We start from the raw sequence: 14,346 nt of genomic DNA on the forward strand, positions 1-14,346 counted from the left end.
ATTCTTTTCTCAAAATACTTTAAAAATTGGGAAAGTAATGTTGGCCTTTGTTTCTTCTAACCTTAAGTAATAACTCCTATAAAGGGCAGTTTAGAACTGTTTCTACCATAAAATCTGACCAGAGCTCAGACCCCAACAGGGCCCCTTAGTAACTGTGAGGGCTTAGCCAGTTACTTAACATTTAGACCTTATCTGTAAAAAGAAGGAAATACTAATATCATAACAGCCTTACTATAAAAATAAAGATTTATCTCTAAAACATTTAACTAAGTGCTAAATGGCATTCTAAGGGCTAAATAATATTAATGTATTACCAAGGTAGGATGAAAACCAATTACTAAAGATTCAACATAATTAAATGATCAATGAAAATTGGTTATATGACCATCTTTTTAATACTTAATCATTAACTAGTTCTTATTTTCATGTATTCACTAAAAAATTTATTAAAAGTGTTAAATTACCAAGACATTGGTCAACATAAGACAGGATAATGACTTGTAAGAATTAAAATTTGAACAATCTACACATAATGAAGATGGAATATAACAATATACAATTTTTTCTCTTTATTTGTAGACTTTTCCATACTGTACTATTTGTAGTCTCACAGGTCATTAACTAGTTCTTGAAAGTGGGTGTACTCAAGAGATTATCTGAGATACTTGGTAATAATATGGATTCCCTATTCCAACCATCAGAGATTGTGTACCAACTTCCCTGAATTCACTGTCTGGGTAGACTCTACGAAAATGCATTTTCTCTCAATCTCTATAGACAATTCTAGACTGCTGATGCACCAAACTTTAAGAATATTTAGTCTTTTAATAAAAGCATTGAATTTTATTTTCCTCAATTGCCAAGTATGTAATGAGTTGAGATGACAAGTTTGTAAGAGAAAATCAAGTTGAACTGAGAGAAAAAGCTCTACTGGCAGGAATAAGTATTCTATCAAGAAGTGCAAGGTCCGGATGTTTAATGATTCATTATTTCCCTTTTTCACTTAGGATTTCTCAGCAGGGGAGAGCAATTATCTTCACCATCCATCAGCCTTGTTATTCCATCTTCAAGCTCTTTGACAGTCTTACCATATTGGCCTCAGGAGAACTAATTTATCACGGTCCTGCCCAGAAGGCTTTGGAGTACTTCCAATCAGCAGGTGCGATTAACCTTTCCACGCACTAGATCCTTCATTCACAGACTTCTGGAAGAGCAGAGGAGTCCACAGGAGTGCTGCAGGAATGCTCCTTGACCTTGCATAGAATTAACTGGGGTGCCTCCGCTCTGAAACATCTTTGGTCAGTTTAGTGCCCGAATTTTTCTTCATTATGCAGCACTTGCTTATTGTTCACATCTCTCTCCTTGTCCTCTCCTATTTGACTATGCATGGTGTGTGTGCTTCTGGGTGTGTGTGTGTGTGTGTGTGTGTGTGTGTATTTCTCATGAGCCTTTATCTGTTCTCCTTCCCAGTTATGATAACCTTTCCCTGAAAGGTCAATAATTAGCATGTTGGACTCACAGCTAGTTATTCTGTCAGTTAAAGATTTTGAAAAGTCCCAAAACATTGCTTTTCTTCAGTTTGTTCTAATTAGTTGTATTTGACAGCAGAATGCATTTCAACTCATTGTACTTGAATGGAGCAAAACTTTTCATTTCTTGGGCTTTACATGATGCAGATTCACACTGTTCATTCAATCATACATGTACCTAGTGTAATAATAGCTGACTCATTCCACCATCCTTCCTACCCTCCCATACACCCCCGACCCTTATTCCCCCTGCCCAATCCAAAGTTCTTCCATTCTTCCTTAGCCCCCACCCCTTTATGGATCCGCACCTAGATAGCAGAAAAAAATATTTGGAGTTTGTTTTTTTGGGAATGACTTATTTCACTTAGCATGATATTCTCCAACTCCATCTATTTACTGGCAAATACAATAATTTCATTCTTGAAGGCTGAATAATACTCCATTGTGTATATGTATCACATTTTATATATCCATTGATCTGCTGAAGGGCAACTATATTGGTTCCATAGCTTAGCTATTGTGAATTGAGCTGCTACAAACATTGATGTGGCTGTGTCACTGTAGTGGGCTGATTTTAAGTCCTTTGAGTGTAAACCAAAGAGTGTGCTAGCTGGGTCAAATGTGGTTCCATTCCAAGTTTTCTAAGGAATTTCCATACTGCTTTCTAGCATGTTGCATCAATTTGAAGTCCAAACAGCAATATATGAGTGTACCTTTGCCCCCATATCCTTGCCAACACTTATTGCTTGTATTCTTGATAATTGCCATTCTGACTGGAATCAGATAAAATCTTAGAGTAACTTTGATTTGCATTTCTCTAATTGCTAGAGATGTTGAACATGTTTTCATATATTTGTTGACTGTATTTCTTCTGTGAAGTATCTGTTCTGTTCCTTAGTCCGTGTATTGATTGGGTTATTTGCCAAAATATTGCCTTTTTGACCATGTAACAATTGTGGTTTTCCAGTACTTCCCCTGACACATGGTCTTGCTCTGCCTTTGTGAGGGTTCATGGAGATACTACTGCATTTTCTAGTAACATTAGATTGAAGATTTATGTCTTGAGTGGTGTAAGTGACTATTACTCAATGGAATGGATGGTCATGAATCAGACTTAATGGGCCAAAATTTCTGAGATGACTTGTTCTTTTTATTTCAGATTGAATACTATGATTTCTTTAACAGCTTATCTATCTGCTTAATTTTAGAGCTTTTTGCATATGATTATAGATGTTTCTCCATGACCACAAATATAGTTGTAAATAATCATTTTTTCTTAATTTATTTTTATTAAATCTCTGTCACTAAAAAAAAACCAAAAACCAAAAAAACCCAAAAAAAACATCAAACAAATGAGATTCTGGGAAGTCCAGGGACAATGAACTGAAAGATATCATTATCCAAAGTACATGTATGAAGTCATAAATTGGTATCAACATACTTTATATACAACCAGAGATATGAAAACTTGTGCTGTATATGTGTAAAAAGAATTGTAATGCATTCCATTCAATAAAAAAGTAAAAAAAAAAAAGAGCCACAGCTCAAATTCCATTAAAATACACAAAACATTCTTCATAGAAATAGAAAAAACAATCACAAAATTTATTTGGGAAAATAAGAAAACCAGAATAGCCAAAGCAATTCTTAGCAAGAGAAGTGAAGAGGAAGCATCACAATACTAGACTTTAAGTTACACTTCAGCCACATAGTAACAAAAATAGCATGATATTGGCACCAAACAGACATGTAAACCAATGGTATAGCCTAGAAGACACAGAGACAAACCCATGCACGTAAATACAGTTATCTCATACCAGACAAAGGCACCAAAAATATACACTGGAGAAAAGATAGTCTCCTATACAAATGGTGCTAGAAAAACTGGAAACCCATAGGTTTCAAAAAGAAATTAAATGCCTATCTCTCACCCTGCACAAAACTCAACTCAAAGTGGATCAAGGACTTAGGCACTAAACAGAGACACTGTACAAAATAAAAGAAAAAGCAGGCCCAAATCTCCACCATGTCAGCATAGGAAATGACTTCATTAACAATACTTCTAAAGCACAGTAAGTAAATTCAAGAGCCAATAAATGGAATGAAATTAAACTAAAAAGCTACTTCACACAAAGGAAACAATCAATAATGCGAAGAGAGATCCTAAAGAATGGGAGAAAATCTTCACCAGCTGCAATTCAGATAGAGCATTAAGCTCCAGGATATATGAAGAACTCAAAAATCTTAAACACCCAAAGCACAAATAACCTAATCAATAAATGGGCATAGGAACTGAACAGACACTTTACAGAAGAAGAAATACTATCAATCAACAAATATATGAAAAAATGTTCAACATCTCTAGCAATTAGAGAAATGCAAATCAAAGTTACTCTAAGATTTTATCTCACATCCATCAAAATGGCAATTTCAAGAACACCAGCAACAATAAATGTTGGTGAAGATGTAGTGTAAAAGGCACACTCATATATTGTTGGTAGGACTGCAAATTGGTGATTTATGCTGGAAAGCAGTATGGATATTTCTTAGAAAACTTGAAATGAAACCACCATTTGACCCAGTTATCCTACTCCTTGTTTTATACCCAAAGGACTTAAAATCAACATGTTACAGTGACACAGCCACATCAATGTCTGTAGCAGCTCTATTCACAATAGCTAAACTATGGAACCAACCTAGATGCCCTTCAACAGCTTGATGGATAAAGAAAATGTGGTTTATATACACAGTGGGGTATTACTTATCCTTAGAGAAAAATGAAATTATGGCATTTGCCAGTAAATGGATGGAATTGGAGAATATCATGCTAAACAAAATAAGCCAAACTCAAAGAACCGAAGGCGGAATATTGTCTCTGATATGAAGATACTAATTCACAATAGGGAGTGGGCACTTGGGAAGATTAGAGGTACTTTGGATTAAGGATTAGAATGAATTGGACATTAGCCCTATTTACAGTGGGCACTTGGGAAGAAGAGAGGTACTTTGGATTAAGGATTAGAATGAATTGGACATTAGCCCTATTTACATACCTGATTACATGCCTGGTGCAACTCTACATCGTGTACAACCAGAAGAAGGAGAAGATATACTCCATTTATGTATGATGTGCCAATATGCATTGTATTGTCATTTAAAACTAACTAGAAGGAATTAAATTAAGTCAGAGGTCAGAGTAAGTTTAGATGATTGTGCCACAGGAAGTTGAGGTAAGATGTCACATGTACTGTGCTGGTCACATTCTCTTCATAACGCTGCTCTGAAAATTTGTTGTCTATTTGGAATTATGGCAGCTTGAGAGGTGACCATTGGGATCTCTGAATTTAGTAGGTTGCAAAGCAATGTGCTGACCTGCCTACTGACATTCCAGCATTCTCTAGGTGAATTCAGAGAGCAATATCATTTTTGGAGCTATATTTAGATTTTTGAAGAAGTACTGATAAGCACCAGAGCATACTGATAGCTTCCTGGGGTTTGAAGATTTATGAGAATTAAGGAATAATGTAAAATGTTCTGAAGAGTCCAAAAATGGTTTGGAATAAGTTGGGGTTTTGCCTGGGAGACAGATAGTTGTTGAAATGTTGTGTGATTGAATAAAAAAGAGGAAAGGATAAGTTAGTGAGGGCAGAAAAGAGCAAAAAGATGAGGAAAGAGTTGTTCAGTCTGTCTTCCCTACCCTCACATCCTGCATCCTCTGAGGTGAGTCTTCTATACTTTCCAAGACTATCAGCTTGAGTTATTTGGGTGTCTTATTTTGTAGGTTTTCCCTGCAAATTCTACAATAATCCTGCAGAATTGTTCCTGGATATCACTGATGGTGTAATAAAGAGAGATTCAGAAGACTATGAAGGTATGTAAAATTTTCACATTTACATAATTCTGCCTAATTAATTTGGCTGAGGTTTAGCAATGTGGTGACTTATTAAAACATGGCTTGGTGAATTTGCATGTCATTGAAATGAACAAATAGATATTGTTGAAAGTGAGTGCTATGTGTATTTTTATTTAACTTATGAATGAGCATGTGAATTACTTTTTCTACTTAAGCTTTAGAATGTGGGAGTTATACAAATAAGAGATCACAGAAAAACTTGTGAAATCAGTAGTAATCTGTTAATAGTGAGTTAGTAATCTGTACAGTAATCTGTGGCCTGTTATCCACTTTTATTCCAAAGTTTACAAGACTGAAATGTGTTCAAGGACAGATGATTCAGAGATAAAAGAATTAGATATTCATTTTTCCAAGTCCACTTTCTACCATGACACAAAAACTGAACTGGAAGAACGCTCAAGGGATGAGAATAAAAGATGCTTGGTCAGGAAGGAGATTTCCTATGTCACTTCCTTTGTCCATCAGCTCATTGGTCTCATCAGGCGTTCATTCCAAAATTTTACGGGTAATCCCCAGTACTGGGCAACTTTGGTAAGTGACATATTATCGCAATTATGCTGTGAAATACCCATGTTGGAGCAATTTGTTTCTAATATAGACTTATGCAGGATTCTTTTGTCTTCTACCCATACTTTCATTTATTTGTCATTCCCACTCAGAATTTGAAAACAGCCAATCAATATAGTGTATTGTCTTGAATATGAATTGTCCCCCAAAGGCTCATGGTTGAAGGCTGGTCTCTAAAGGAGCAATGTTGAGAGGTGGGGCTCTTTGGAAGTGGCTGTATCATTTGGCATCATCAAAAGATTAATCCATTGGTGAATTTACAATTTGATGACATTATTGGGAGGTGATGTAACTGCACCACTCAGGGCCTAGTGGGAGGAAGTAGGTCACTGTTGCATGCCTTGGAAGGATGTATCTTGTCCCTGACCCCTTCCTTGCTCTCTCTGTTTCCTGGCTGCCATGAGGTAAGCAGATTTCCTCTTCCTTTTCCATATGTCATGATGTTCTGCTTCATCTTATTCCCAAAATTAATTTAGCCAGCAGACTACAAACCGACATCTCTAAAACTGTGAGCCAAAATAAAATTTATCTCTTGTTTTAGTTGGTTTTCATGTTGTTGTGACCAGTTTACCTGACAAGAACAACTTAGAGGAAGAAATGTTTATTTATTTGGGATTCATGGCTTCAGAAATTTCCTTTCATGGAGAAGTGACTGCATTGTTCTGGGCCCACAGTGAGGCAGTGCATCATGGAGGATGGGTCCAGCACAAAAAGCTGCCCAGCTCATGGTGGGGTTCAGAAGCAGAAAGAGAGGGAGAAGGGACCACAGGAAGAACAGTGCTTTCAGGGCATCCCCTGCATTGCCCCCAGTGACTCATCTCCTCCAGCCACATCCCACCTGCCTACAGCTAAAACCCAGTCAGTCCATTCCAGCTAGGAATGACTAATTAGGTTACAGTTCTCGCAATTCAATCATTTCACCTCTGAATGTTTTTGCATTATCATAGGAGCTTTTGTGGCTACCTCATATCCAAATCATAACATCATCTTTCTTAGTTCTCTTAATTATTTTGTCACAGTGATAAAAACAATGAAGTTCCTACTCATATAAAGCTTTTAAGTGGCTTCCTAAACAATGAAGTTCCTACTCATATAAATCTTTTAAGTTGGTGATATATACAAACTCTAATGGATAATATTAGTTAAAATTTTATTTCTAAAAAAATGTTCTGACAAACAATTTTCAACCAGTTGTGGCATTTTCTAGGAGCTGTCCATTATCATTTATTGATTCATTCCAAAGATACATTCCAATATCATGTGTTTAATTTGAATACTCTACTACAGTAGTGAACAATGGGTTAAAAATTTAAATTTCTGCTTGTATGAATCTTATTTCCTTATGAAGGAATCAAATGATAGCCTAATAAAGAAAATACAGAGCATGTGAGATGGTAGAATGAAATATGCATAAGGTTTAGGGAGTGAAAAGGTGGAAATGAAGGAGAGAGAGGGCTGGAGGTGGGGAGAAGAGGATTGATTTGCCATTGAAATCAGGTGTTGAAGCAACCTAGTGTCATTTTTTCTTCCTGAAGGTAGTTTGTTCTGTCCACTGTCTGAGAGACAGTGGGCAGAATGCTCTTCCTTATAATTGACCCTCCTCATTAATTGATTCTAATCTTAGCAAAGCAATACATAACCCAAGAATGTGCACTTTATGCACAGAAAGTAACCATACTTGAAGTTATATTCACATTGGGTTTAACTCCCTTAAATAAGATGCAATGATGTTCTATTCTCCTTTTGATCAACTCTGTGGTAATTTTCATCATGCCTCAAGGTTTGCATTTTGTTTTGTTTTGTTTGCAATACTGGGGATTGAACACAGAACTTCACACACACTAGGTCAATGCTCTGCCATTGGGCTACATCTTTAGCCCATTTTTTTAGTTAGTGTTAACCCCTATGTCACACTAAACACTGGTTCTCTTAGTTCATTTGTCCAATATTTTTAGAGAATTCAATTTAGCTGGTTATTTTGGTTTATTATTTTTATGATCAATCATTGTATTTCTGTGGAGTATTAAGATATGACATATTGCAGGCTTTAGTGAACTGACTTCTCAGCATGAGTAGCCCAGTTTTCGTATTTAAGTGTTGCTCTTCACATGTACATGAGAGTCTGCATCCCCATTTCAGGGATGATATTCATTGCTTAGAACTTCTTTAGTCCTTGTGTTTTAGCATTTCTTTCAAACACTTTTGTTTCCTGTTGTTCAAGAGCAATATTTTATTCTTAGATAATAGACTTGAGGTAATTTGGAACAATGTCAGGTCAATTATATGCATTAACTTTGGTAGCCCACTGTTCAACAGGGAGACACTGTAATAATTTGATTCTTCTGAGTGATGTGTTCATTAGGCTTTTCTTACTTGTCTCTAAAATTGATTTTTAAGTGTCTTATCCAAGAAACATATGGTAGTTCTGGGCAAGACATTATTAGAACACGGGTGTTTTTACACCAGGTGTGCATGTGTGGGCCCTAGGCTTCCTTAAGAGTCAAACAGCAGGCCCAGAGCTTCCAAGTAGCACATTCAGCCTTACTTGTCTCATCATTGAACTTGGTTCTCCAAAAGCAATTCTAGCAATGTTCAGGGAAGCAGTAGTCTCTACAGTAAGGGAAGAACCTTGTAGATCCCTGAGCTCAGTGGGACAACTCTTGTTCAGGATTTTAAATGTTGAAATGTTAGCTCAGGAGCAGGCAAACCCTTTTAGGTAAAGGCTCAGAAGATAAATATTTTAGGCTTTCAGAGCCACACATAGTGTTTTTCTCACAAGGTCAACTCTGCACTTCATTATAAAAGCAGCCACAGCTAATATGTGAGCAAATGAACATGTCAACATTCCACTAAAACTTTATTCATGGACACTGAATTTTGAATTTCATATTGAAAGAAATGTTATTCTTTATATTTTACCCCACCCCAGCAATTGAAAAAATTGGCATAATATTCTTAGCTTGTGGGCTTATCCAAATAAGTGGCTGTTTTTGGTCTGTGAGCCATAGTTTACTGATACTTGGTTTAAGTTTTTTAATTAATTAATTAATTTATTTTTTATTAGTTGTTCAAAACTATTTTATTTTATTTTATTTTAGGTACTGAGAATTTAACCCAGGAGGCTTTACCACTGAGACACATCCATAGAACTTTTTATATTTTATATTAAGACTGGGTCTTGCTAAGTTGGAAACACCTTGCTAAATTGATGAGGCTGGCTTTAAACTGTGATCCTCCTGCCTCAGCCTCCCAGTTGCTAGGATTACAGGCATGTGCCACTGTTTCTGACTCTGACATAAGGTTCTTAATCTTGTATGATTTTTATTTCTCTAAGTTTTTGTAAATGGAGCTATTAAAAGTTTTAATGACTTCCTGATAATCCTTTATTTATTGACTTATTGTATTTTAGTTATTTATTGCCATGATTCCAACTTGACATTTAATGAGATGATATGTTGGGAAGATATTGCAATGAATGGATTACTTGAAAATGAGGTTTTTTTGTTCTTTATATCTACTTGACAACATTACCACTAATCTCTCTAAGCTTCATTGTTTCCACTTGCATATTAAATATTTGACTATGCATTAAATTATTAACAAACATCCCTCAGAACACACTATGAGAAATGTTATTTAAGTATATCTGAACCAGGGCAGAATAATGTAGTTGGATAATTTCTTTCTTTTATCTATTTTGAACAGAGACCATAAGACAGATGCACAAATCTCATAGACCCATTTACTCTGTTTTGAAATGTTCACTTTGCTCAATGTCTTTTTTTTTTCTCCATGCAAGAATAAACAACACATGTGAACCTTGTAGAGACATCAGCATTGATCTTGGAAGCTTGACTAGTTGAAAGAAAGAGCAGAATCTGAGGGTTTTGGAAATATGACAGTGGAATGAATTCCCAAAACTACCCCAAATATTTATCTTATTTAGCAAAAGAATTTTAAGGATATCTCATATGTGAAAGATTTCAATAATTTTCTTTCCTGAGTCTTTCCTTACAATTATTCTTTACAGATCATGGTTCTTTTCTTTGCATCTTGGCTGCCATTTTTCCAACTGTCCATTACAAATTAGTTCATGGCTTGATATTGTTGTAATATTGAGATTTTTTTTAAAAAATTTACATTTCCAAGATAACTGGAACGGTGTTTTGTTTTCTTTACTTTCCCACCTTCTGTATTATTATAGTTAACCCATGTATAATTATAAGAATAATTCCTCACATGTATTCTAATATAACCTTTGACCTTATGCCCACTGAAGCATCCTTAAGAGATTTTTATTCTAAGAGCAAATATAATATTGGTCCATTTTCTCTGGGAGACATTAAGAGAGACTGAATAAGTGAAGATGGGTGATAAAGGCAAAGAATTGGCAAGTCAGGTGTGCCATATTAACTGTAGGCCTCAATGGTTGGTATTGAAAGACAACAATGTCAGAGGAGATAGTCACTGAAGCACTTGGATGCCCCCAGGTGGCCAATGTGCTTTGGTGACTGTGACAATGCTCTTTTTCCTGTGCAGGTGGGAATTCCAAACAGTTTGAATAGGTGTATATCACTACTTACTTATCATTCAAAATTCCATTGATAAAATTTTTGAGTGGTATTAAAATTTTACTTATGTCTTCAGTTTGCAGTGATTGAGAGCAAACCCTAAGTCTGGCAAATGCTAGGCAAGCATTCTGTAGCTTAGCTACATACCCAGCCCCGAAATTTCATTTATTTCTAACAATTGGAGTGAAGTCATCCAGTTTTAATTTGAACTCCTTGAAATATAAAATTGTGCACATTCACTGGCATGAAACATGAGAATTCAGTTCAAGTCAAAAGTCTTATATTGTTCCCAAAACATCTTCTTCAAATGACTTTCTCATGCTATTAACCTATGTGACATTTGTGGACAGTGCCTGGTGGACACTGGGAAGAATCTTAGCTTGTCTGGTCATCTGCTCCCTTGTCCTGTCAGTACCCAAAAAACAGAATCCTTACATTTTCAATTTTAACTTAGAAAGTGTCTAATAACAATCACTGTTTGATAATTCCTCAGTGACTATGGTCAATCCATTTAACATGTATATTTCAGTGGAGAGATTTGATTAGGTAATAAAAAGCTTTACCTGTAATTGAAATTCTTTCCTTTCATTTTTCACTTTTCTTTTTGAATAGATAATTTCTACATTTGTTGTGGGACTGGTTACAGGTGTCATGTTCATTTTGCTGAGGGATATTTGTTCTGAAATCTACAATAGGTAAGTAAATTTGGATCTCCATTTTGTGAAAATGCCATCATTTTGTTTAAGCTCATGAACATCCATTAAGATTTCAAATTTATGACATTACAGGGTAAACATTTCTGTTTTATTATGGGGTAAGATTAGTTAGTGTACTGAAAACTGAATGGAAGAGTTAATTTTCAGTTTCAAAAATTTATATATGTGTGTGGTGGTAAATTACACACATTACATGCACATTCTAACCACTTTAGAGTGCACAGTTAGTGGCATCAAATACATGCATGTTGTCACTGGTCAACACCATCCAACTTTGACCATTTGTTTATCTTCTCAGGTGGAATCTTCAACCCACCTTAGAGTAACTACCCACATCCATCATTGTCACCTCTGCAACCATCTGTAACTTTCTTGTTCTGAATGTGGCCATTCTAGAAATCTCACCAATGTGAAGTCATATAATACTTGTCTTTTCATGACTTCCTTATTTCCTGAGCATAAAGTCCTCAAGTTTCATCTAAATTGTAGAACATGTTTTAATTTCTTTCTCTTTTAAGACCAAATTGTATATAAGTATAAACTATATTTTATTTATCCATTCATCTACTGCTGAAAATCTGGGTTGCTTACACCTTTTGGCTATTGGAATGATGTTGCTATGGGTATACACGCACCTGCTTGAATCCTTCTTTCAACCATATCTTGGAGCAGATACCCAGCAGTAGAATTTCTGGATCATGTTGTAAATTTTTTAATTTTTTCAAGACCTGCCAAAGTCTCTTCTACTGCATGTATCATTCTTACCAACAGCACACAGAGTTCCAATTTATTTTACATTCTCACCAATACTTACTATTTTTTCTTTTTAAAAAACAGATCCACAGACTCTTGGGAGAAATGTTTGGTTTAAGTTCTTTGCCAATTTTGAAATTGTTTTGTTTGGTTTTGGGTGTTTTGTTATTGATGATGATTGAAGTTCTTTATATTTAGGAGTTTTTCATCCCTTTTCAGATATATGATTTAGATATATTTTATCCCATTCTGTAGGTTTTTTTTCACTGAGTTCATAATGCCTTTATGCAAAGATGTTTTTAATTTTGAAATAATTCAGGTGATATGTTTTCTTTGGTGGTAATGAGACAGTTTCCTCAATTTTTGTATTTGTGTGACTTGAGAGTATAGGATATGTGGATGGGAATGAGTTGTTCCTGACCCTCCTATGTAAAGCACTCTAGTCAGTGTTATGATCCTTTCTAGTTTAGGTCATAATGTGCCCTTAACTCATCCCCTGATGACATTTTCAACAGCTGCCTCATGTGCTAAACAATTCTCAACATCTCAGACCTCAGGATTCTCATCATAATTCATGTATGGAGAACCATTCCTCACTAGGCACTGGGCTCCATGCTTCATGATTATGGCTATGTTACCTCCCAAGGCCCAAAGGCCAGAGGAGTGAATGATCTCATCCCCATTTTACTGTTGAGAACAGTGGAGCTTGGTTTTTGCCTGAGGAGCTGATGATAATTCAAATAATGAAGAGATGGTGTTTTGTTGTTGGGTTATTTTTTTTGGGGGGGGAGGTGGTCCTGGGGATATAACCCAGGGACTCCTAACCCCTGAGTCACATTCCTAGCCACTTCCCATTTTTTATTTCTTTAAAATTTTTAAACAGAGGATCACTAGGTTGCTTAGACCCTTTTTAAGTTGCTGAGGCTGGTCTCAAACTTGTGATCCTCCTTCCTCAGCCTTTAGAGTCACTGGGATTTTGGCATGGGCCACTACACCTGGTGAGAAGGATTTGAGAAAAAGAAAAAATATTAATTTATTATTTTTTTATTATATGAGAAAATAGTATACTAATATTTCCAGAGCTATTGTCTTCTGTACAGGGAGAACAAAGGGCTATTAAAGGAAAATTCTGGGACAAACTCATTGTGTGCCTCTTAAAAATATGCATAATGTACACATGTTGCTTGAGGTAGCTTTTTGTCATAACTGTTGGTACCAGTTCCCAGATCTGAACATCTTAATGACACTGATTTTCTTATTATTCTTGTTAATTAACCATGCCTGAGACAGGAAGAATGTTATTCTTGATTCCCCACAGATAAGGAAGGAAAGAAGGAAAAGAAAAAAAAATGTCATTTTTTAAATAAGCCCTCTGCTTTTAAGTAGCAAGATGCATAATGAAAATCTAAAATGAATCCCAGATATAGGCCAATTGTATTTTTTTAATTTTTTATTCTAATTTGTTATATGACAGCAAAATGCAGTACAATTCATATTACATATATAGGCAAATTCTTCATATCTCTGCTTCTATACAAAATATATTCACTCCATTTGTGTCTTCATACATGTATTTTGGATAATGATGTCCATCTCATTCCACCATCATTTCTACCCCCATGTCTCCTCCCTTCCCCTCCCACCCCTTTACCTTATCTAGAGTTTGTGTATTCCTCCCATGCTCCCCCTCCCTACCCCACTATGAATCAGCTTCCTTATATCAGAAAAAACATTCAAAAATTGGTTTGGGGGGGGGTAACTAACTTCACATAGCATTGTATTCTCCAACTCCATCTCTTTACCTGCAAATGCCATGATTTTATTCTCTTTTATTGCTGAGTAATATTCCATTGTGTATATATACCACAGTTTCTTTATCCATTCATCTACTGAAGGGCATCTAGGTTGGTTCCACAATTTGGCTATTGTGAATTGTGCTACTATAAACATTGATGTGGCTATGTCCCTGTAGTACACTGTTTTTAAGTCCTCTGGGTATAGACTGAGGAGTTGGATAGCTGGGTACAAATGTGGTTTAATTCCCAGTTTTCCAAGGAATCATCCTACTGCTTTCCATATTGGTGGCACCATTTTGCAGTCCCACCAGCAATGTATGAGTTTTCTCTTTCCCCACATCCACGCCAACACTTATTGTTGTTTGCTTTTGAATGAAAGAATAACCATAAAATTCAATTCTGTACTCAGGTATAGTGAATTTTCCATTTATTGAAGTAGATGGTGTTTACCTATGAAGAGACAATTATTACATCTGTTTTCCAGAGTTAAGTCACTTTTTT

The 14,346-nt window shown here is 35.7% G+C and overlaps 1 protein-coding gene across 1 annotated transcript in view; it reads left to right on the forward strand.

Moving 5' to 3' along the window:
* Positions 1–14,346, forward strand: part of LOC107153636 (broad substrate specificity ATP-binding cassette transporter ABCG2-like) — a 34,327-nt gene that overhangs the window by 12,062 nt on the left and 7,919 nt on the right. Inside the window, exons 5-8 of the mRNA XM_015499171.2 lie at positions 1,008–1,159; positions 5,311–5,400; positions 5,726–5,973; positions 11,193–11,275. Of these exons, the coding sequence (XP_015354657.2) occupies positions 1,008–1,159; positions 5,311–5,400; positions 5,726–5,973; positions 11,193–11,275 (573 nt within the window). The remainder of the gene's footprint in view (positions 1–1,007; positions 1,160–5,310; positions 5,401–5,725; positions 5,974–11,192; positions 11,276–14,346) is intronic.

Source organism: Marmota marmota, unplaced genomic scaffold (assembly GCF_001458135.2).
Source record: "Marmota marmota marmota unplaced genomic scaffold, marMar, whole genome shotgun sequence".
In the NCBI taxonomy this organism is placed as follows: Eukaryota; Metazoa; Chordata; class Mammalia; order Rodentia; family Sciuridae; genus Marmota; species Marmota marmota.